This window comes from Candoia aspera, chromosome 1 (assembly GCF_035149785.1).
Source record: "Candoia aspera isolate rCanAsp1 chromosome 1, rCanAsp1.hap2, whole genome shotgun sequence".
In the NCBI taxonomy this organism is placed as follows: domain Eukaryota; kingdom Metazoa; phylum Chordata; class Lepidosauria; order Squamata; family Boidae; genus Candoia; species Candoia aspera.
In genome coordinates, this window is record NC_086153.1 from 292,613,589 (window position 1) to 292,637,754 (window position 24,166).

The 24,166-nt window shown below is 37.1% G+C and overlaps 1 protein-coding gene across 3 annotated transcripts in view; it reads right to left on the reverse strand.

Annotated features, from left to right (window-relative positions):
* The window catches only part of RALGAPA1 (Ral GTPase activating protein catalytic subunit alpha 1), a 164,637-nt gene extending 142,405 nt beyond the window's left edge, over positions 1-22,232 (reverse strand). Inside the window, exons 1-13 of one of the 3 annotated variants that reach the window (XM_063290052.1) lie at positions 21,815-22,232; positions 16,168-16,278; positions 14,831-14,880; positions 13,264-13,321; positions 12,211-12,254; positions 11,833-12,010; positions 9,831-9,946; positions 8,860-8,998; positions 7,264-7,472; positions 5,758-5,997; positions 4,025-4,216; positions 2,851-2,982; positions 351-499 (exon numbers count right to left, since the gene is read on the reverse strand). In XM_063290052.1, coding sequence (XP_063146122.1) covers positions 351-499; positions 2,851-2,982; positions 4,025-4,216; positions 5,758-5,997; positions 7,264-7,472; positions 8,860-8,998; positions 9,831-9,946; positions 11,833-12,010; positions 12,211-12,254; positions 13,264-13,321; positions 14,831-14,880; positions 16,168-16,278; positions 21,815-21,920 — 1,724 coding nt within the window. In that variant the 5' untranslated portion in view covers positions 21,921-22,232. The remainder of the gene's footprint in view (positions 1-350; positions 500-2,850; positions 2,983-4,024; positions 4,217-5,757; positions 5,998-7,263; positions 7,473-8,859; positions 8,999-9,830; positions 9,947-11,832; positions 12,011-12,210; positions 12,255-13,263; positions 13,322-14,830; positions 14,881-16,167; positions 16,279-21,814) is intronic. The other 2 variants (XM_063290053.1, XM_063290054.1) reach the window with 2 other exon arrangements.
* Positions 22,233-24,166: the final 1,934 nt, after the last annotated feature.

Consider the following 24,166-nt stretch of genomic DNA (forward strand, 5'->3'; position numbering starts at 1 on the left):
AAATTTGGGCATCTTCACATTAAAGAGGTAAGTTTTATTCTTTATTTTTAGTTTAAGAACACTGTTAATGCATATAAACAGGCCTACACATGAAACAAATATAATAATTTTGTAACTCGTGGCCTTTATTTGAGCCTGAATGTGCAGGGGTTCCCTGAGGCCTGAAAAATATTTCAAGGGTTCCTCCAGGGTCAAAATGTTGAGAAAGGCTGCATTAGGCTATGAAGTAAATTATTTACAACTTTTTCAACTCCCAACATTTATTTATTAACAATATTTTTATAGTGGGGAAATGTTACATTAAGAGGGAGATAAGTATGTACCATATTATTAAAACAGAAACACTTTACCAAGTCTTCTTGTCCATTGTTACTTGTACTACCATGTAACGGTAGATATTAAGAATGCGTTTACACATATCTGTATGTTCATCTAACAAACTTTTAATCTCATTTGCTGGCTCAAGAAGAAATATATTTGAGGAATTTGTTATAAAAACCTGTGATTAAAAGAAATAAAAATGATTATACTGAGAAATCAGCTAAATATTACCACATTGATTATAATGGAAGATACAAATTCATCTGGATTAACTGAATAAAATCTAATTGGGCATTTTATTTATTTTATGTATTTATTAATCAAATTTTATCACTGCCCATCTCCCCCCCTGCACAAGGAGGGACTCTGGGTGGTTTACAAAAAACAAAATTTAAAATTCAATACCATTATAAAACAATAAATATAAATATAAATAAGTAAAAGATACAAAATATGATAGGATCCAGATGGCTAAGACTGTATCTCAGTTAGTGAGTATAAAGGGCCATTCTAAGGCACTAGCCATCCCCACAACTGACTATTCCTCTCCCTGCCCCAGACATACTGACACAACCAGGTTTTTAGTTTTTTTGCAGAAGTCCTGGTGCAAGGGGGCTTGTCTCACCTCTGGGGGAAGAATGGGCAGGAACTACTGCAGAGAAGCCTGGTTCCTGGACCTCGCCAGATGGAATTCTTTTACAGATGGGGTCCGTAATATGCCCTCTCTACATGACCGGGTGGGACAGGTTGATGTGATGGGGATGAAACGGTCCTTCAGGTAACCTGGCCCTATGTCATGTAGGGCTTTAAAGACGATAACCAACACCTTGAATTGGATACGGAAGCAAACTGGGAGCCAGCGCAGTTCGCGTAGCAAAGGTGTTATATGTGCCACCCTTGGGGCACCTAAGATTGCCCACACGGCTACGTTCTGGAGCAGCTGAAGTTTCCAGATAGTCTTCAAGGGTAGCCCCATGTAGAGCGCATTACAGTAGTCTATACAGGAGGTGACCAGGACATGAGTGACTGAAGGGCCTCTCGGTCCAGGAAAGGGCATAACTGGTGCACAACAAGAAGTGGAGCAAAGGCCCTCCTGGCCATGACTGCCACCAGCTCATCGAGCAGCAGTCGTGAGTCCAGGAGGACCCCCAAATTACACACCGGGTCTGTCTGGGGCAGTGCAACCCCGTCCAGGACCAAAGATGACAATTTCCCAGATACCGAGGAGCCATTAATCCATAGCCACTCCATCTTAACAGAGTTGCATCCGTTTATACAGGTAGTCTTCGACTTAACAACCATTTGTTCAGTGACCAAAGTTACGGCAGCACTGAACAAAGGGACTTAGAACTGCTGCCCGAAGTTGTGGCTGTTGCAGTGCCCCCACAGTCCCATGATCAAATATGTGCACCTGGCAGCCCGCCCACACTTACAACTGCAGGGGTGCTTCAACTCCCCCCACCCACCTATCTCTCCCTATCTATGCCCTATCTAGGCCCCCAGAACTCCATAGCCCCTGCCACCCTAGCTGACCTTTGCCGTCTTGTTCCCACTGCTGACCAAGCATGCCTGGCCTGGCCCTTCACGAGGCAGCTTCTGGCTGCATGAGGCTTTCTTCCCAAGGTTACGCATGGTGGTTTCCTCGCGAGACCTGGGGAAGATGGCCGCATATGGCCAGCAGCTGCCTTGCGAAGGGCCAGTGTGGACACACTTCATCAGCAGTGGGAGCAAGAAGATGGTGAAGGTCAGATGGGGGGACAGAGTGCAGGGCAGCAGGGGTTTCAGAGTGCAGGGCAGCGAGGGTAGCTGGGCTGGGGCAGTTGGGGCTTCCTGGGATGGCTAGGGGCTTTGCATTTGTGCCATGGTGCTGGGCTGCAGCTTTGTGCCACACTGCTGGGGCTTTCCAGGATGCTTCAGCTTTGTGCTGTGCTGTTGGGGCTTCCCAGGATGCTGCTGCTTTGCACCGTGCTGCTGGGGCTTCCCAGGGTGCTGAGGCTTTGTGCTGCGCTGCCGGGGCGGCTTAGACTTCACGCTATGCTGTGGCTCGGGCTTCTTGCAGCCCCAGAGCCACGGTGCACCAAGAAGCCTCTGAGCCGCAGTGTGGCAAGCAGCCCCAGAGCTGTGTGGTTTTGGGGCTGCTTGCCGCCCTGCAAGGCAGGGTGCAGGGCAGCCAAAAGGGCAGAGATCGGGGAGGCAGATAGGCAGGTGGGGGGAATTGGAGGCAGTCCCTTACCTTACCAAGGCTCAGGGCTGGGAGGGACCAAGCCTGGAATGGTTTGCATTGGGGTGAGTCCTCAGCTAACAACCAGTGGAATTCACTTAATGACAGTAACAGGGATTGCCATCGCTAAGTGATATGGTCATGTGACATCAAACTTTATGACCACATTGCTTAGAGATGGAAATTCCACTCACAATTGTGGTCGTAATTCAAGGACTACCTGTATTCAGGAAAGATAGTTGCAAAATGTACAACAAAAGAACACTGGAAAATTTTATATAGGAAAACAGAAGGAAATACATGCTTACTTGTAGTACTGCTTGTATTCCAGCTCGTATACCTTGTTCCAGGTTATCCAACTCTGATATTTTATAGGGAACTTCCTGATAACAACCATTTCTTGTCCAATTTGAATTTCGACAGGAACTACCTGTACTTTCCTAACATACACATGATTATTTCTTTCCAAATATCCACAAGACAAAGACTGACAGACAGATAGACAGAGTTTAAATTTTCCTGCTGTTCTGAATTCTTTGATCAGCACCAGCCACAAAATGAGGAATTATTTCTAGTCCCTTAACATTATCAGCATTCAGTGAAAGTACCAGCATAGCAATCTGTCAGCTTCTTCTATGAAATCTTCAGATAAGTAGCTGGGTTACATCTGTTGCAACCAACAATACTTTTGGTAAAGAACACTAGTTACAATCTAATTATCATTGTACTTTTTGTATTACATTTCTCTCAGACCTTACTATTTATAATCTACCCCATATAGCACACGTAAATATATTTGTAATTAAGAGCAGGACCTCTTACTATTAATGAAATGATTTGCAATTTTCAAACAATGTGCCAGCCAGTCTTTAATCTGTCACAATAAACTCTGTTGTTTCTTCTAGGAGAAAATCAATCCATTGCTACTGCCACCATCAAACTTCAATAATGTACTGCTTTTAGAAACTTTGATTATATCCACACTATACATTCCTCAAGCCTTATAAAGATGTTTTGTTTCAAAAAAAGATAATTATCTGATTGTGTAGAGAACCATGAAAATCTCATGGCCAATCATATTTAAACAGAATTAAACACCCCCAGTGTCTAATTTGCACCTTCTCCTCTTCATGAAGAACTGGGTTTTATTTAAAAACAGCCAGAATCAATTCTGGGACCTATAAAATATGGTGGAAATATAATCCATGAACATAATATTTTAGTCTAAGAATGGCCAAAAATTTCCAACAGTTTTATAGTGCTCAGATACATATTCTTTCTCACTTAATCTTCAACTGAGCTTGTTAGGTGTAAAAACTGCATTATACATCTTACCTTTCCTTTCCTTCCAGGAACAGATTACACTAGATAATTTTAAACAATTTATATATATATTTATTTATTTATATGTACAATGAATGAAGATGCTGCTGCATAGAGATGGAAAAAGAGAAATCAAAGAATGATTTCAGATGTTTTTACCTCCTCTCTTTCTTTTCCTTTCTCTGACAAATTATGTTCTGCAATGTTTTCATCATTGTCTATGTTCAAAGACGAAACAATTTCCTCTGGTTCTTTCATGAATAAGGGCTTTTCTTCCTGTTGGATCCATTCCTGGTATACTTTAACCACTTTCCTCATGGCTGCTGCTTCGCATATTGGCAGTAAAAATGCCTAATTAAGGTGAAAAAAGGCTCATAAGTTATGGAAAAAGCTCCCTAATATAGTTATAGGATTCTTAGATTTAAATTTAAAGTGTTCTGTTTAAAGGCCATCCAATACTTTCACTGACAGGAGCATGCTGAAGATAACATTTTCATCAGAAGAAATGCAAAACCACCCAATTTGTTTTTGAAAGAACAGAGGAGCAAAGCACAAAAATCAAAACCTGCCACCCAGTTTAGTAACTGATTATTTATGTCTCCATTTATAAAGGCTGTTATAAGACTTGGAATAGCAGAACTGAAGACTCAGAGGCATCTGAAGTGGGAGGGGGGACAAGTAATAAAACCAGCATCATGATGCAAATTCCACCTCTTTTCTATGTGTACCATGATGTTGCAAGCATGTGTGAAAGGGGCAGAGATTATACTGCCACAGCTGTGATGTTGCTTTTGGCATTTTGATGATTCTGTGAAGAATACACATTATTAATGTGAACATAAATGAAAGCTATCAGGAAACTACTTGTATATGCTTTTTAGTGGAAAGGTGGGACTAGAACTCAAACAGAAATAAATTAAGAATATTGATATTTCTACATAAAAATTAATGGGAAAATGGCAAGAAGATGGCAATTTGTCTGTCATTCTTGACAGCAATATAGAATAAATAAACTTATCAATGGATCTAATCAATATTCTCATACAGTAAAATTTCATATAAAATGCCATGTTCACTGTATAGGTTATGGCAGCAGATACAGTAATATATATAATGAAATATGGCAGTAACTCTTGAATGCAGTGGTGTAAGTATATTCACAAATCACCCCAGACACATTTTAGTGTAGTTACTGTATTAGAAAGTATGATTTACTAATTCTTCATAGCTTGGGCATTTAAACAAATAATGTTGTTCCTTTAATAGTATTGCATTTTCCCCCAGATTCATTTTCTATTGAAATGCCCTCAAACTGCCATATGACTCTTATCCTGATGATGTTCAGAAAAGCTCTGAATACCCGGCTATTCTCCCAGGTAGAGTATATGATCTATATTCCTGCTATTATTGTTTTCTTGCTTTTAAAGCTGTAAGCTGCCCAGAATCAACAAATAAATAAATAGCAGGTTCCCTGTCATATGTGGGATTTCCCCCTTAGCTGCTTTATTTGAACAAGAAAGTTTGTATTGTTCCAGATATCAGATGCAACAACAACAAAAAAGTATTCCTAAAGGTTTCATGACATCACATCTACTCAGCTAACAAAACCAGATGCTTATCACTGGTAGAGCTGCCTTCCTAACCCAATGACCCCTGGATATCTACAGCTTCAAAATTTTGGTGATGTTACGCTTAACATACCTGGAAAGTATTAAATTTAGGAAGACTGATACAAATTATTGAAAGTTGTGATTTTGCCTCTGACCATCTGTTAATTAGGAGTATAAGGAAATCAATCTACATTTGTCAATATTATTTAAAACACAGAACAGATTCTAAGTTAAACATTTATTCAAAGATAAATATTTTTCAGAAACAAAGGATTTTTTTACCTGACGAAATATTTCTGTGAGAAAGTTAACATTACTCCTCTTAGAAGAAAAAACTTTGCGGACTATTTCAATGTCTGTAAGATGCTCCTCATCAATACTGCAAAGGCTGGAGGAACTGGGTTCTCTTTCAGTCAGTGTGCTTGTGTTAGAATGAGATTGTTCAGCTTCTGGATTTCTATCAGACCTATCGGTAGTATCATTTTTGCTGTCTTCTCTGGAAGCCAAGCTAGCAGCTACTCTCTGAAACCAAAAATGAAATGACAAATACACACACACACACACACACACACACACAATGATAGTTTTTACTAATACATAAAAAATATAAGTATATTGCAGGAAATAGGTATGGCATGATGTGGTATAGTGGCTAAAATGTTAATCATTCTTTCCCACCCCTCCAGATGTGTTGGACCAATTTCCTTCATGCTTAGCCAAAACACAATTGACCATGCTGGCTGAGAATTATGAGAATTGAAACAACACATCTTGAGGGCACCAGTTTGGAGGAGGAGGATATGAACAAAATGGGTTCATATGGTACTTCTGAAGAAAGTAAGAATGCTATAAATGAAATATATAACATTCAAATGTATTTGGTTATTAAATTGCCTAATGTATCTGGAATGGGGTGGTATGCAAATGTTTATATAAAATTAAAATAATAATAATGTTAATCACTGAGTCAGAGATGTTGTCAGGACTGGTCACTCGAGCTTTCACTCAATCACAACCCATAAGCAAGTGCTTATAAATCTGTTTAATGAAGCGAAGTGTCCAGTACAAAATGAAAGTTACGAATGGTATTTAACACACGTTCTACAGTTTAAAATCACAAAAGCCTCTAATCCACCTCCCACTACCCCTATAGGTATGCACCCCTTCTCCTCGTGCCAGCAGATGGCTTGAACAGTTTTCTGCCCGTTGACCTTGGAGCATCTAGCCCAAACAAAATGATTCACACTCCAATCCAGCTCCCCCTCCCTGCTGGCAACTCGCAGTCTGACATGGGTTGCTTGAAGATGGATGCAAGTTCGATAAGATGTTCTGGGAACATCTGATCAGGGAGCCTGACAGATGTTTAGTGTGATGCCCATCTCCCTACTTTCAGAGATTTCCCATTTCTGATGTAAATCTGATGTTGTAGGCAATTGGAGTGTCTTCAAAACACAGTGCCTCTCTATCTTCCAGCTTAGAGAAAGATAAACAACTTTTTTTTTTCTTTTTTGGGTGAGGGCTGGTGGGGAGAAAGAAGGACATTTTAGCTGACTATTTCCAAAATAGCTGAAAAGAAGATAAGGATATGGGGCTTTAAATCCCTGATCAGTTGGAAAGCTTGTGGCCAGACATCCAGCTTACTCTACTTTATAGACTGTTGTAAGGATAAAAGAGAAGGGGACCATATTCACCATCAGGAGTTATTTGGAAAAAAGTGAGACAGAAATTAAATGAGTAAGACGGGCTTTCTTCCTATTCAGTTCAATCGTATCTCCTTCTTAGCTCTACCTGAATATTCTTTGGCACAATTTCCCCTTCCATTCCAGGAATCTGAGGTCCTGCAAGAGGTTTTGGCTCAAGCCAGAAAGACACCAACCATCTGATGACAATAACGCGAGCTTTAAGGAAAGGTTCCTTTGTGCAATATACTGTTTCATTTGTTTCAGTGTCTTTCTTCATGATTATATAATGTGGCTTTGCTCTCATCTGAGGCATATCTGCAGGAGAAACAACAACAAGATGAAAAAGATATCAAGCCAAAGTCAATTTTGAATCGCTAGTTATATAAATATTACCAAAAATGCATAATGGCCAATATTTATACCATAGGGTTCAATGCAAGCATGCCATAATCCTGCAGTAGGCAGGGGGATGAACTAGGTGACCTCCAAGAAACCTTCCAATCCTTCTATTCCATGAAACACAAACAATTTATTTTTCTTCAAAGCATACTATGTGTTTAACTGTTTGATCAAGTTTAAATGTTGTGAGAGAAACACAAATTAAATGTAAAAGGCCTAAAACTGTGATTGTATACAGGTATTTAGGACTGTGTCCAGGTGAAAACAGTAAGACAAAATTTCCAAGTAAATGTTTTGAGTTTGTAACTTAACTTAGTGGTCTTATATTTCCTTAGAATTAAATTCATTGGATCAGAATGCAACTCCTGCATATGTTTTCAGATAGTGACTAAAATCAAGATCCATTTATCACCAGGGGTCCACAAAGACAACAGGCTTAAGGAAGCAGTTGCAAATACCCTAATATTCTATGTATGGTTCTATTCTAATAGGGCTTCATACCTTGGGATTACAAAAGCAGTTGAGAGGAATTAGAGGAGGGACAGAAGGGAAGGTACTGAGAAGACTGGAGAGCAGAAAGGCTAGCGATATATGCCATGCTGGGAGTTGCTGAGGGGAGGATAGAGAGAGGAGCTAACTCGCCAATCTTACTCTACTTGGGATTGTTAGGTTTTGGGCAAACCATTGATTTAATGGACATTCAACCTTAATCAAATGTGATACCTGCTGTACAGAAACTGACCCCCCAAAGTTGCACTGATCCAAAGAGAACACTGTATACTGACTTAGTAGCCCTTGGACTTCTAAGGTTATACCAAAAGGCTTACTGAAACATGAAATCCATTATCTCCAATGCAATCTTCTTCATCAGAGGTCTGTAACTAACTATTCCATGTGCAACCATTTCCCTGAAATGGGTCTCCTTCTTTCTTCTTACAGCAGTAGGAAGTTCTCACTATTGCAATTCAGCAAATTCTCTATTCTTCATTTTTAATTTTTTTTTAAAATAATCAGATCAATTTTTAATCAAGTCTTCTAACATTTCTTGAAATCTTATTCTTTGCTGAATATGGAATTTGTGCACTGAATCTTTCCTTGCCCATCTGCAGTCTTGATCAAATCATGTGTTATGTGGCTGTGGTTCTTTGCAAGGACCTTCAAGTTAATATTGGCTTTTATAATGTGACACTAAAAAATATTAGTTTGCATGAGATACCTGCCATACAAACCAGAATGCCCTTGTTTTTTTCTTTCCTATTACAACCAGGAGAATGCTTCTCTAAAACAATGAAATAATGCTTACCAAGTACTGGATTATACAAGCTGTTCTCCTTACACATGTTTGGGAAAATATAAGGCAAGTAATATTTCTTAAAATGTGAAAATAAGAATGAAAATCCCTTTTCTTGGTTTTCTCTGTTCTTCCATTCCAGACTTTTGACCTACAATATGAATGTTGGATTATTTATATCTATTTCAGAGGCAGATACAATGCAATTATATATTCCAAATGTATCAACTACCTGAATGCTATTAATAGTTATTTTCATTCACTTCCATCTGTTTCTTTCTGGGTTTTAGTATGTTCCTATTTTAGGCTGACCAGGCTTGTGATTTTATTTCTGCTCAGTCTCTGGGTCCTTCAGCAAGATATAGTAGCTGCTCTTCAGTATGACTGCATGTTTACCGAGTTTTCAATATGATGGGATTAGACTTCTGACCTTACTTCATTTTTTCCAGGGGCAGACAAGAGGACTATTACCACCAACTTCCCTGTGAGAAGGATTGTGGAGGTTTGTTGATTTCTATTTGTATAACATTTATTGTGTTTTTATTTACAATTGTTTATACAATTTGTAAACTGCTTTGGGAGGACTGTTACCCTGAAATACATGTAAATTATTGTAATAAATAAAGGTATCCTCCCTCTTTTACACAATTGCTATTTAAGAAACTATATTTACATAAGTAATACGAATTGGCAGAAGTCTAGGGCACCTTGTGTTTAGTCAGACTGGTTCACAAATAATAACTAAATAAATATAAAAATATTATTGTAAAATTTATATTGTAATATGCGTAATATATATTCTACAGTATTTACTAACTTTAAAACAAACATTTCAGTGCCTAATTCTTAAAAAATACTTCTAAACATATGTTCATTTTATTAGAGAACAAAGATGTTTGCATTAGACTGAATCTTATGCAATCAATAGTAAAATTAGGTTTAAGCTGGAAAACCAATTATCCAAAAAAATGCAACCAACATACCTGAATTACTATGTATTTTAAAAGTGCTTCTAAAAAATAGCTTGTTAGATCATCCTGTCCTTTATCTCCTGATTGTGGAGGGACAAGCGGAGTAATTTCTTCTACAGTCACTTGTGCTGTTCAATAATAAATATTAAGATTGTCAAGTTGGCAATGAAGGCTAAATGGACTTCTGTCAGCTTACATACATAATCACACACTTAAGCTTACTTAGAGAAAAGCATTAGAAGAATATTAATGAATAAATTTGGTTGTACAATGTTGACAACTATGAACTGCAATTTCCAGCATATTACTCAGAATCCTGTAACGTTTATGGCCATTCCAGTTTCTCTCAAGGATGCACACGATATTAAAAAATATCAGAAACAGTATGCTTCATAATACTTAATGGGAAACATAAAGAGAATGCTGTGTCACACTCAAGTCCTGTTTGCTGGCTTATTTATTGCATTTGTTTAATCGTCTATTAATTTAAATTAATTCAATTTAATTTAATGTTCTGTCTTTCTGCTCAAGTAAGCACTTAATATGGCTAACAATAATTAAAATACAGAATACATGGAGATTTGATGAGTGACTGTGGGAACAGAATACTGGACTACAGAGGCCTTTGCCGTAATTCAGCATTACCTATTCATGTTTGTTTTTTTCAGTATGCACCTCCATCCTTCCATCCCAAGAAACATTCAAAACTCTTAATAAAATATATATAACTGTTAAGCCTCAGGTAAATGTAATGGTTTTGTTGTTAACCAGGCAACTAACCAAGCCAACTCAGTGTATTTGGCTAGATCAGGTGTGTTGTGTAGTACTGCTGCCATGGATTCTTTCACTAGTTCTGGAACTATGGATGTAAGTCACAATTTACATCCATAGACCCAGAACTAGTGAAAGAATCCATGGCAGCAGTACTGTAAAATACACCCGACGTAACCAAATACATTAAGATCAAAATACTCATCCATGGAGCACATCCATGAACACCAACTAGCAGTCAGAAGACATGATGAAAACTCCTTAATCTCACAACACATGGACAGACTCAACCACAGTTTCAACTGGGAAACTGAGCACCCTAGACCAAGCTAAAACCAAAAACGCTAGGGAACTCCTGGAAGCTTGGCACTCAGACACATCAGCCATCAATACACACAGAGATAAACCACATTTACACACCATTCAAAAGAGACAATAAGAAAGCTAAGAAGGAAATAGAAAGACCAGAACAAGTCCTCTCCAGCAGCCTATACCTGGATAAGCAGGGATTAACACCAGACAAACAATCAAGAAGAAAACAATACTCTAATCAAGGAACTACCAAGAAGAAAACCACACCCTCACCAACACTGGCAGGGCAAGCTACTGTACATCAACAGGGAGCAAACCCCACACTCACTCAGACTCATGTTACATAGTTGGGTAATTAAACATCTGCAATCAAACAACCAAGATCAGAGAGCACCAAGGTCTTCACAGTTCAACCCTGAGCTACATATATTCTCTTCTACTGGTCTCTCTTCTGTACCCGACCAACAGGCCTCTCAAATTCTAAGCATTTATAAGAAGGCATTTGCCCTCTGATATTAGTTCATGGACTGATTCATATCAAAAACAACTAGCAAACAAAGGCAAACTGTACAGATCTTGCAGCAGACATATGAGTCTGGTATTTGTATAAAATGATCCTGGCACTGTTGGCCAGTTGATATTTTGCATTAACTGAAGCTTCCAGACGAGTTTCAAGAACAGCTCACATGAAACACATGAGGTTCTTATTTTTTCTTAAAAGAACCATAATGCTGAGGAGGTTTCAGCCTTCACAGGGACATGAATACTCCCCTCTACTGTGCATACTGGTTGACATATTGCAACAACAGAGCACCAATTCCAAGCATGCAAAAACACCATAAAAACTAGGAGTTACTTCTGAATTAATATGTTTGGGATTATGCTACACATTATAAATTTATTTTTTTGAAAATACACATTTCATACTTACTTTCTTGTACACTTAGCACAGGATTTATCAGATTATCTAGTGTTTGAGGCCCATGTTCAGACTGTGGTGGTGGAAATCCAGGGATTAAACAAGAAAACATACACAGTTGTTCTTTACTACAATTATTTTGAAGTGCTTGCAACCATAAGAGGAATAGACGCACACCTTCACGACGAATCTTAAAGAATGAAATAATAAAATGTTTTAATTTCACATTTATTTACTGGTAAAGTTCTGGTGCTAAAATAATGTTTAGAGGTACTCCCAATAGACTAAATGAGACACCTTGAATAAGATTTCTAAAGTTTTCACCCAGTATTACAAAAACTATTCACCTCTCCAGTTCTTAGATTTTATGCCTAAACATTCTAGTCATACCTTTAAAGAATTCCCTGTATGAAGTAGTTTCTTCAAAATTAAGCCTGAAAAATAGAAAAGAGTACAGTTAATATTCATCCTTTTACAGGTAAGATAAACTGTGAGAGTTGTCGGTCAGACTTGATAAAGTCTTTTTAACAAGTCCTTGGCAATCTCTAGATTACTTTTGGTGAGCTTAATTTCAACTGGTAATAGGCTCAATACCAGAAGTGACAAAAGATCACCTTTTTATCCATTTAATCAGATGAGACCTATATTTTCCAAACAAAAACAGTAAAAATAATAGTTTATTCTTGAGAGCTTAAAATTGTATCTTCTACAAAGGAAAACACTGCAGCACTGGATGGATTTTGTATGGAATCCACAAAGGACATTACAGGATCACAGGAACAATAGGTTCATTCTTTCATGAAATATCCAGATTGGAATTTTAAATTAAATTCATACACATAAATAATATAAAACTCATATTTAAATAAAACTATATATAATTATTTAATATTAATAACATACATAGCATAGGTTTGCAATATTATTTACTAGTGCATACTTGTTAAACAGCACGATTAGCATTCATACAGTATATTTCTTAACCTATTTCAGTTCATAAGAAACAACAGACACTTCTGTAAACTCTTATCAAGAGGTAAGAACTTATGGCCTTCTAAATATTGCTGAATTAAAACCTGTAGCCTCCCTAATTTAGGATTGAAGTTCAGCAATGCCTGGAGGACCATAGGCTCCCAGTTTTTGCTCTAAGGCAGTGTCCACCATTTTTACATTACTCCTATTTTACTCATGCATATTGGACCCACAACTGATTAATATATTTCTAGCATTTCCATCATATTAATGAATACAATCATTCCAATAAATCATGTTAGATGTACCATTAATTCTGAAATCTCTCTAATTCTTAGAATGTGCCAAACTTTTCCCTCCCAAACTGATACTGCAATCAAGTTTTTAAACTACTGACATTAAATTCAAAATAGGAGCCAAGGACAGAAAAATTATTACTAGGCGAGGCCTGACTCAAAGACGAATACGTACCAATACTGTGAAATTGCCACCTCTGGTGAATTCTTTCTGGAAGAAGTTGTAAAATTTTCTACAAAACAGAGTGGTAACAAATCATGACACAATCACTAGGAATGGAAACATATATCCAATGTGACAAAATTAAATACAACCCATTAAATAAAATAATATGTAGATTGTCTGCATCTAAAAAACTAATTGAAGACCATAGTTTGCATTTTTATTACTTCAGTTAAGACATTTATGTCCTGCTTTTCATCAAAGAGCTCTATTTCTAGATTTGTGAGGATCGTGGATTCAGCTATCCCAATAGTAAGAAATCTCTCTGGAACCAGTCAGGTCTCAGTAAAGTATTTCTTTACTGTAAGATACAGTTCCATCTCCATCTAAAGACTTAAATGAATAAAATTCCCCAGTTCCCTCCTTTTACTTGCCCCAGTTTCCTGCCTTTGTTGGAAATTGAGTATTTACAACTGCTATTGATTTTACAGAATGATTCTCAGCAACGTTCTTCACTGTCCATTTGCTTTTTTATTGAATAAAGTTCCCCATTCCAGAATTCAATATCAGAATTGCTTACAAATTACAAAAAATAATCACGCCACTTCCCAAATAAAAAAAATTGAAATAAGAAAAATGTTACCCTTGTGAATAATCAGATCAACAGGTGTATTCATAGGAAACATTAAACAGCTCTGTTTGGTTATTGTGAATGCACACATTGCAGGTTGCTCTTGTCCCATGCTTAGCCATGATGCATTAACTCTTTTCAGATAATGAACTTTGTGATATAGATGTTCAAGTTAACACACAAATGATGTAACATGTTGTGCAAATGAATCTACTGTAGCTGCCTACTTCCAAGCCTTAGACTCTGATGATCTGCAACAAAATATTTATGACTGCCATGGAGCTAAAGCAACTGACAATCCAGACTACTACCAGTTGTTTTCTTTTGTGAAGTTGTAAAAGTCTGAATAATTTCATATGTTGAAAGCAAAAATGCTCACTCAATATTTATTGTTTAACCCAAATTATTTGAAAATTTCACTTTTTCAAGGAAGGAAGGAAATTGTTTATGTGTCATTTACAGTTATTAGAATACAGAATTCTAAACATGAAACACAAACTATTATTGTAATTTAAAGAAACCTAGGTGTACAAGATATAGGGTCTGCTCTGCAAAAAGCCACATTTTAATAAATTGCTTAGGACTTCATTAGGACTTTTTTTTTCAAATTTGAAGATAATGCCATTAGCAGTACATAGTAAGTATTTCTGAATATGCAAAAATCTGTTGAATCTGTTTCATCTAAAGGAACTATGTAGACTATGTCCAAAGAGAACAATCTCTACAGTCCTCTCTTTTTTGGCGTTTGATTTCTGCCAATGTTGAAAGAAAGAGGAAGAGAGGCTAATCAAAACCTAAAGTGCTAAAAACATAGAGTTACTAAAGAGTAAATTCTTGACTTTCTAACTTATTTTTACAAGCTTTCACTTGTGTCATAAGAAAGTATATAACAAATTCACCAAAATAAAAGATGTCCATGGTACAGTAGAAGTAATTCTATAGCCATACCTCAAAAATAAAAAGTATAGCATCTAGTTCTTCCCTTTGAGATTTGTGACCTAAATAGAAGAGAAAAGGATAGGTTACAGCAACTGAAGATTAAATGATGAAAATACCCTTAGTGCCATGATCCAACAACTAATTTTACTCCATTCAAAAATATACAATATTTTCTAATGTATACTGTATAAGATTTAGTTCACCTGTCTAGAGGGGAAGGTGGAACAGCAAGTCCTGATGAGACTATCTACCATCTGGTCCTCTCCTACAGAAATGGGTTCTGGTTTTTGCTGTTCCATCCACTACCCCATAGGTAAAATGAGGAAGCAAGAGATCTCTACAAATGGCTAAAACGTATCTACAAATGGATAAAAATTATCTGCCATTTTGCCATTTGTCATCAAGCTTCAATTTATACATTTGTATACCCATTTGAGTTGGCAAACCTTGACTAGGCTTTTAAATGAGAAGCACAAACTCTGATTGCCACCCATGTTTTAATAGTCTATGTTTTTTCCAATGATGTTGATGTAAGAATTTTTAATGATGGATCATCAAGCTTGTATTCAAATGAAACTGATATGAAAGTCAATCCAGTTTAAAAATAACTGGATTCTGAACAACTACAATAGTCTGAACAACTGGAACTGAAAACAAGTAAATCAATGTCATACTGATATTCACAAAACAGTGAACAGTTTAAAAAACAGGTATCAGATTTGAATTGCTAAATGAATGGTAGGAAATCTGATTGGTAGGAAACCCCTGATGGCTAAACCACAAGTAATTTGCTCAGCTACAAAACTGATGTATTTATTTGATTTATATGCTTTCGCTTCAGGAGCTCAAGGGTAAAAGGACAAAGCACTATGTACACTGCCTTGAACTGTACAAAATAAAGGTAGGATATGATCAACCAACCAATCAAATCATAGCACTCCTATTTTTCCCAATATCAACAATATCAACTTGTGAGGTAGGCTTGGCTAATACAGTGTGAATGGCTAATAGTCATCCATTGAGTTTCCATGGCTGAGAACAAACCTGAACCTGGCCTCCATGGTGCCAGTCCAACACTTATATCACTCTGGTTCATATAATAAATAATGGTTTCTGGACTTTACGTCAAGGGAAACCTTTACCTTTACCTTTTAATATGTATTAATACAGCCATAAAGTAATGCCTTATTAATGTTTATCAATAGGACTAATCATAGCAGTAAATAGTCTGAACAGAAAACTTTTGGTAAAACTTCTCACTAGAAGTTCTAGGTTTATACAAAAAATTATACATTTCAAAAACAGGGCTACAAATGGAAGATAATATATTTAGCTTTTGTTCTTACCTTTCTGTTTCAGACTTATTTCAATAGTCACAAAATTTTCAAAAAACACATAATATATGTGTGAAAAATGTAATTCAAAAAACTGCTTAAGGTCAATAGATTCTGAGTTCTCTGCAAAATAAATAGGACATAATGTTAACATACACAATGTTTTAAAACAAGCTAATTAATGAAAATATGATGTTAATCAATATAAAATATTTTACAAACAGAAGTCACCAGATCTATAAAAGTGCTATGGTATATTATAATTTGAAAACAGTATATAAAATGAGGCTTTTATGGGACAACAGCAGCTAATTTAATAGGAAAAAATACGTGAAAATAGTTTTATCTTTTCCATATAGAAGCTAATACATACCTAATCACATGTCCGATATTTTATTAGCAATCATAAGTATATTCAAAGAACCATAAGCTTAGTACTGATAGGCTATCTCTTATGCTTTCACCTCTCTAATATTATACCATAGTGTATAAGCAACTATGGTATGCTTATGTGTTTTATTGAGTAGATAAAACAACTATGGTATGCTTTTGTGTTTTATTGAGTAGATAAAACAACAAATCACTCCAGTTCTTTTTATTTTATTTTCAAATTTATATAGCTGCCCATCTCACAAACAAGCAAATATAAAGAGTACTTGGCAAAACAACTTTAAATATCAACTTCATTTGTTTTGTCAAATCTGCAATAGTTTAGGACTAAATGCACATTTTGAGGGGCTGAAGGCTTCACTTGCTCTTTGATAGCATACAGGGGAGCGTACTTGATAAAGCAGATATGGCAAAGACAAACTAAATTTATTTTAATTTAATTTCCCCTTATGTCACATTAAGAAACAAAACATGAGATCAAATTTTGGCAGATTCTGAGGGCAGCCTCCAAGGCTTTCAGATACCTCAGTTATATACTGTAGCTCTGACTGAGAGTATGATTAATAAATTAAATGAATTCTATATCTTAATTTCCTACTGTAAAAGTGACAGACATAGCTATGGAGGAGATCATTTTGGTAATATAATCATGACAGATTTTCCCAAGATTTGATTTTCAGTGTTATTGTGATATTGTAAACTTCTTTGGCCTAAAATATATTCATTAAAATGTCCTAAAGTTTGAAGAATCAATTACAGCTGTATGAACCTAACTGAGCCTTAGGATCAATACCATGAATGTATGCTGCCACTAAACTGGGATAGGACTATTTATTTATTTTACAATATTTATTACCCTTTTGAGACCTAGTCAACATAAAGGGCATGGCACACAAAGTTGAATTTTATCTATCTTTCCAACCCAAAGGAATATTGGGAAAAATTATTTAAAGGGGCTTTTGGACTCTTATTTGTCTGTTGGTCAATAGGATTACTCCCCTGAACCAAATCTGGTCTATTTCTATTAGGGAGAAACAGGCAAGGGAATAACTGAATTTGAAAATGGGCCAGATCTGGCCAGGGTGCTAGATAGAAAAAAAAATCAATTAAAAAGTGCCCTCTGCATTCCTATAGAAAAGGCTCTCAGGCAGCAGCTCAGAATTTTGCTAATTCCTCAGTTCTAAGCTCTCCTCCCTCCTCTTCCCTGGTGACATTACCCAGAGTGGAGCTTTATTAAGAGGTTGGAAAAAAATTCTAGAAGTGATGTTCTGCATACTACCATATCTATGAAAGCTTATGTTAAAAGGAAAGGTAAAAGCAGATTTAATTAAGAAAATAGTGTGTGTTAAGGAGAGATAAGAACAGAGATGGATCTTAAGCAACATGACTACAAAATAGCCATTCCGAGCATTGAAGACAGTCACCTAAACATCCGATTAATAAAATAAGCTAATATGCTTATCAGTTTTGACAGTTGGTTGACCTTTCAAATATACTGTCTACTATATCAAATCTGCCCTAGAAAATAAACATGATTTAGACAGTGTGAATTTATAATCAAGGAAGTGCCTTTGAACATGTGTTTCACTTTTTAACCTATATACAGTATATCAGCAGAGAAATAATTTAAGATTTTTTTTAAAAAGTAGCTCATCAAATGGAATGCACAGCTACTATGTCAGTGACTCTGACAGGCTTTATATGAATGGCAGGATAAATTATTTTTTAAAAAAATATAAAACTTGTACTTTTCCTAATTATGCAAAATCTTTGTAGGAAGGTTAAAGAAAGGTTTGCTCCTACTAGTACAAGTACTTATGTGGTCTCTGAAGAACAACCCAAGATACCCATTAGCTCAAATGTCTCAAGATACATGTTAATACAAACACTATGCAATCACTTGCATAAGGTCTTGTGTTACACCTCAATATATATTTTGATCCACATCCCTTTTGTGAAATGTCTTCCATTAGTTTTTCCATGAATAATCTGCAGAATATCACTACCAAAATCTCTTCAACTAGGATATCTCTGAATTCCATCAGATAATTACTTTAAACAAGCTCAAGAACTGAAATTCACTCATAATACACCTGTCATATGCACTGTTTCCTTATTCTGAATTTGTAAACAACTGAACATAAATAGTAAGTACGCATTCAAATTTGTAGAAGTTGTCATGTTTTATTTTGTATCATGTAGGGGTTATGCCAGCTTCCATTCACTTTTATTTATTTATGTATTGAATTTGTATAGCCGCCCATCTCACTTGCATGTGACTCTGGGGAGTGTGCACAATTAAAACAGAAACTAAACAATCAACATAATTCAACCAATAAAATCAATTAAAAACAGTTTAAAAAACTATAACAAAAAGACAGGGAAGAGTGCAGTCTAAACTTATACCAGCCATTTAATGAGCTCCACACTTCCATGGGTTCCCCAGGCCCAATGGCAAAACCAAGTTTTGAGGGCTTTCCGGAAGGCCAACAGGGTTGGGGCCAATCTCACCTCACTTAGGGAATCATTTAAACATAAAATTTGACAGAGGTACTTAAATATTTGCATGCATTGGTATACATATACAGGTAGTCCTTGTTTAGCAACTACAATTGGGACTGGCAACTTGGTTGATAAGCAAAATGATCACTAAGTGAAACCGCAATTGTGCTTATGACCTTATTTCAGCTTTCCTTTGCTTTACAGTCCTGTGAAGGTTGTAAATGTGAGGACTGGTCATAAACTTACTTTTTCATCACCATTTTAACTGCGAATGGTTGTTAAATGAGGCAGCCGCTAAATGAGGACTACCTGTATATTGAAGCTTGATGGCCAGAGAACTGAAGTTTTTGTTAAGAAACAGAAGAAGCTTCTACATGAGGTCTACTTAGTTTAAAATTTCAAGACTTAGAGGAAGGACTTATCACTTGACGTTATAATCTGAAGAATTGCTATGGGAAAGAAAACTTTTTCATTAGTGGCTCTGCTTGGTGACTACTTTCCTAAAAGAAATGTATCTAGTGTCCATGTTATTTTATTTATTTATTTATTTTTCAAATTTCTATCACTGCCCATCTCCCCTTAGGGAGTTATATTGGAGTTATATTGGAGGAGGGACCTTATTGTTAATTCCTATATTCTTATTATTTAATTTTGTTTGATTTTTACAAGTTATTTAAATAATACATATTATTAAATGACTAACATAATAAATAAGCTTGCATATTAAAACTAATGCAGAAACTTGGCTTGCCTGCATATTTTATAAATGAACTTTGCCCTAGGGAATGCCTCTGTTAAACATATTGCATTTTATTTATTTATAAAATGTATGTGTTACACACACACTTAATGGCCTTAGCTGCTTACGAAGTATAGTAAAAACATCACTAATATTTATTCAAAATTAAGAATAAGTAATAATGGATATATAATGCAAAAGATACATAACGGCATTTAAAGTTATGAGAAATAAGTATGGTATATATCCATTCCTAAACTGTAGTAAGAAACATATTCCCCTCAACTTTGGGGCTAATTTATCCACATAATATAGGTCCCAACATGGAGAAAGCTGAATTAGTAGTTGACCTCAAATACATGTTTCTACATGTATTTTTTATATTCATTTTATAAAGCATTGTTAGAGGTGGAATCTGCAAAAATTGGTTTTAAATTTAGCAGGACGTTCTGTAGAATAATTCATTTCATTCAAACAGTTATGCCTACCAAGCCTTAGATGCAATGCTGTTGCAAGCAAAGGTTCTACTTTTACCACCAAATCTAAAAGCCAAACCATTTCAGACTTCATATGTTGTGTAAGTTTAACTGAACTGACCAAAAAAAAAAAAAAAACCCTGCAAGAAGTACATTTAGAAAGGCCTGTTCTTTATCTGACTATTTTATTGTTAGATAAAATAAATTGTCATGAGAGATTATAGAATCTATTTTAAGGAATGTTTTCGACAAACTATATTCATTTTCTTGGTAATGACATTCATGTAACATTTCAGGAAATGTTGTAATTCAATAGCAGAGCATATGCTTTGCATTCCAAAAATTCTAACACCAGCTACTGGAATCTCCAGATAACATTGGCAAACATTTTATCTGAAAATGTATGCGAGGCACTACTTGATGTACCAACAATCAGATGTTTTATAAGGCAACTTTCTCCTATTCCTTATCTATTAAGAATGATTATAGTGTATGACTCCTTATCATAAGGCAAGGTCTTATACTTAATAATCCACAGTACTCCTCCACGCAATAATTCTATGATTTTGTAATACAGGATTCAATATTAACTGGATTTCATGCCACTGAAGCCAAAGTTTTAATAAATGTGTTGGTCTCTAAGATGTCAAAATATTGTTGACATCTTTGATCCAACAGCATAACACAGCAACCTCTCTGGAAATTGTTAGAAACAGAAACAGATCATCTAGAAACATGATTTCATTACCGTAACTTGAACAGCGAAGAGACACAAAGACACACAAAACAAATAAATCTCAATATAAGGGACTACCCAGCTGGTCACTTTGTGCAACTGCACAAAAACTAAACAATCCAATCAAACAGTATATTTTTCTTTTTTATATGTCTGAAGCATCAGAAAGTAGTGCAGCCTGTTATGACATCTAGACAACAGGTGCTATAAATTATATAGCTGTATGCTAGATTTCCCAAACTAGGACCTTCTGGATATGTTAACCACGGCAATGATACCTCCTAAATCTTGTTGAGGAAAGCACATCCTAACATATTGGAAAATCGAATTAAATATTATGGCAACAGAACCAGTAGGGAGTCTACTTCATCTTGACATACCTACCACTGTGAGATAAGCACAGGCCTACGCATGCAAAACAGATGATTTCAGCTCATTTCAGGTATCTCTTTCCTGCCTGTGGCCTCTCATAATGCCCTCAGTTGTCAGCCGACAAAGACTTGGAGCTTCTTCGGCTCCTCATCTCGGGGAGAAAGGTACCTATTTCTCAGAACCCAATGCACGCTGACACCTCGTCAGCTGAAATAATTCTCCTCAAAAAAGAAGGGAATTATAACCGCCCAGAGTCCCTTTTGGGAGATGGGCGGTGATAAATTTGATTAATAAATAAATAAATAAATAAATACATAAATAAGAAAGGGTTCCCTGCGCAAGATACGATCCGATCCTTCCCTCAGGCTACAACCTGGTCCAGAAAGAGACTGCGTCCCCACACCATTCGGTCCCTCAGCCCTAAGGCCGCTTTCCCCTCCTCACCAATAACCACGCGCAGGTGCTTCAGCCGGGTTAGCGGGTCCTTGCGGGTATCCAGCACCTTCTGGGTGGATTTCCGCACATCACCGTGCGGTTTCTTGGAGAACATCTTGACTGCCGAGTGCTCGTGGATAGCTCGTTGGTGTTCAACTCCCGGTTCTTCGGCTCCCGATGCACCAAGCGCCGCCGGGACCCTCCCGAACGCTCGGGAGGAGACGCGCTGCGGCCTTGAAATCCGCCCCCCCCACCACCCCCAATTCGGGTTTCCCTACATAGCCAACGGCGCCGCCTCGAGGCTTCGAAGCAGGGGGTGCGGCCGGCGCTATCTCGGCGACGCGCAGGCCTGGGAGAGGGAGGGGTGGCGGTGCCGAGGGAGGGCTGGCCTTAGTCTTTCCCCCCGCGCAACATCGCGTTACTCCTCCTCCTTCCCTACGTCCTCAGTGTTTGCATTGTTTCACGACAGCCGTCAGGCGCGAATTCGAAGGTCCCATGGCAACTTCTTTCCTTTAACGTCATATCTGGGAGACTCGGGGTGCCGTTTTTCCGGATGCCGCGCAATCCCCCTTGCACAATTGTCGCTTGCTTTTTAGGTCATGGATAGTTACTATACGGCGACGGTGTGTGTAGTCTGGAATTCTGTTTTGGTCCTAGGATGGAAACGTTTGCCCATTATTTTTAGATAGGCAAAAGTCTGGGAAGATCCTAACAAAAATGAAACGCTCGTAATGATATACTTACATAATTCCGGAATTCAGTATATAAACAATGCCAGGAAAAGAAAAAAATTGAAGCACAGATTATTTTGGGAAAGTGTAACATGTCAGTGATCAAAAGGACTACAATAATGGTATATTCAGTAATGGTAATATAATAATAAAAAAGTATAGATTCAGACTTAAGTTGTGTTGTTCAAGTCAGGGCTATGGAGCTGCAATCATGTGGCAGGTCCTTGTTAAACATTTGGTAACTGTCAGAAGGAACTAAATGTAAAATTCATCTGAGGCAGAATTAACCTAAACTTAGAGTAGAATTGATAGTATAATAGAATGTAATCATCCAATTCAGACCATTTGGGAGACTGAAAATCTACAGAAACTTTCTTTTAAAAAAGCCATGGTAGATCATCAAATTCCCTATCAATATTTGGGATAAATGAGTGAATACCATTAAGCTGCCAGAATAAGCCTTCAGAAATCTCTGTAAGGTTAATAAATCCTTGAGGTTTGACTTAAGTACTGTATGTATGTCCCAGATTCTCTGTTTATTGAACTCTTGCCTTATCTAATCCTAGAAGTATTAGAAACTTGGACAAAAGCCCATAAAATGTTTGGAATGTTCTTCTACCATGTAGATCTAAAATTGTCAGATGGTATTAGCTTCAAGCTTCAGCAAAGGATCGTTACCTTGTCGTGCTGGAGCTTGAGCACCTCAATGATGCCATGAGCTAAACCGTGAAGGGACACCCAAGACGGGAAGGTCATGACAGAGAGGTCAGACTAAACGCGATCCCTGGGGAAGGTAATGGCAACCCACCCCAGTATTCTTGCGGTGAAAACTAAATGGATCAGTACAACCAGAGATATGTTGGTATACCATCGGAAGATGAGACCCCCAGGTCGGAAGATGGTCAAAATGCTACTGGGGAGGAACAGAGGATGAGTTCAACTAGCCCCAGACGTGATGACGCAGCTAGCTCAAAGCCAAAAGGACGGCTAGCGGCCGACAGTGCTGGTGGTGAACGGCGAATCCAATGTTCTAAGGATCAACACACCATTGGAAGCTGGAATGTAAGATCTATGAGCCAGGGCAAATTGGATGTGATTATTGGTGAGATGTCAAGATTAAAGATAGACATTTTGGGCGTCAGTGAACTGAAATGGACTGGAATGGGCCACTTCACATCAAATGACCACCAGATCTACTACTGTGGACAAGAGGACCACAGAAGAAATGGAGTAGCCTTCATAATTCATAGTAAAGTGGCTAAAGCAGTGCTTGGATACAATCCAAAAAATAATAGAATGATCTCAATTCGAATTCAGGGCAAGCCATCTAACATCACAGTGATCCAAATATACGCCCCAACCACAGATGCTGAAGAAGCTGAAGTAGAGCAGTTCTATGAGGATCTGCAGCACCTACTGGACGACACGCCTAAAAGAGATGTTATTTTCATCACAGGAGACTGGAATGCTAAGGTGGGCAGTCAAATGACACCTGGAATTACAGGTAAGCATGGCCTGGGAGAACAAAACGAAGCAGGACACAGGCTGATAGAATTTTGCCAAGACAACTCAATGTGCATAACAAACACTCTCTTCCAGCAACCTAAGAGACGGCTTTATACATGGACTT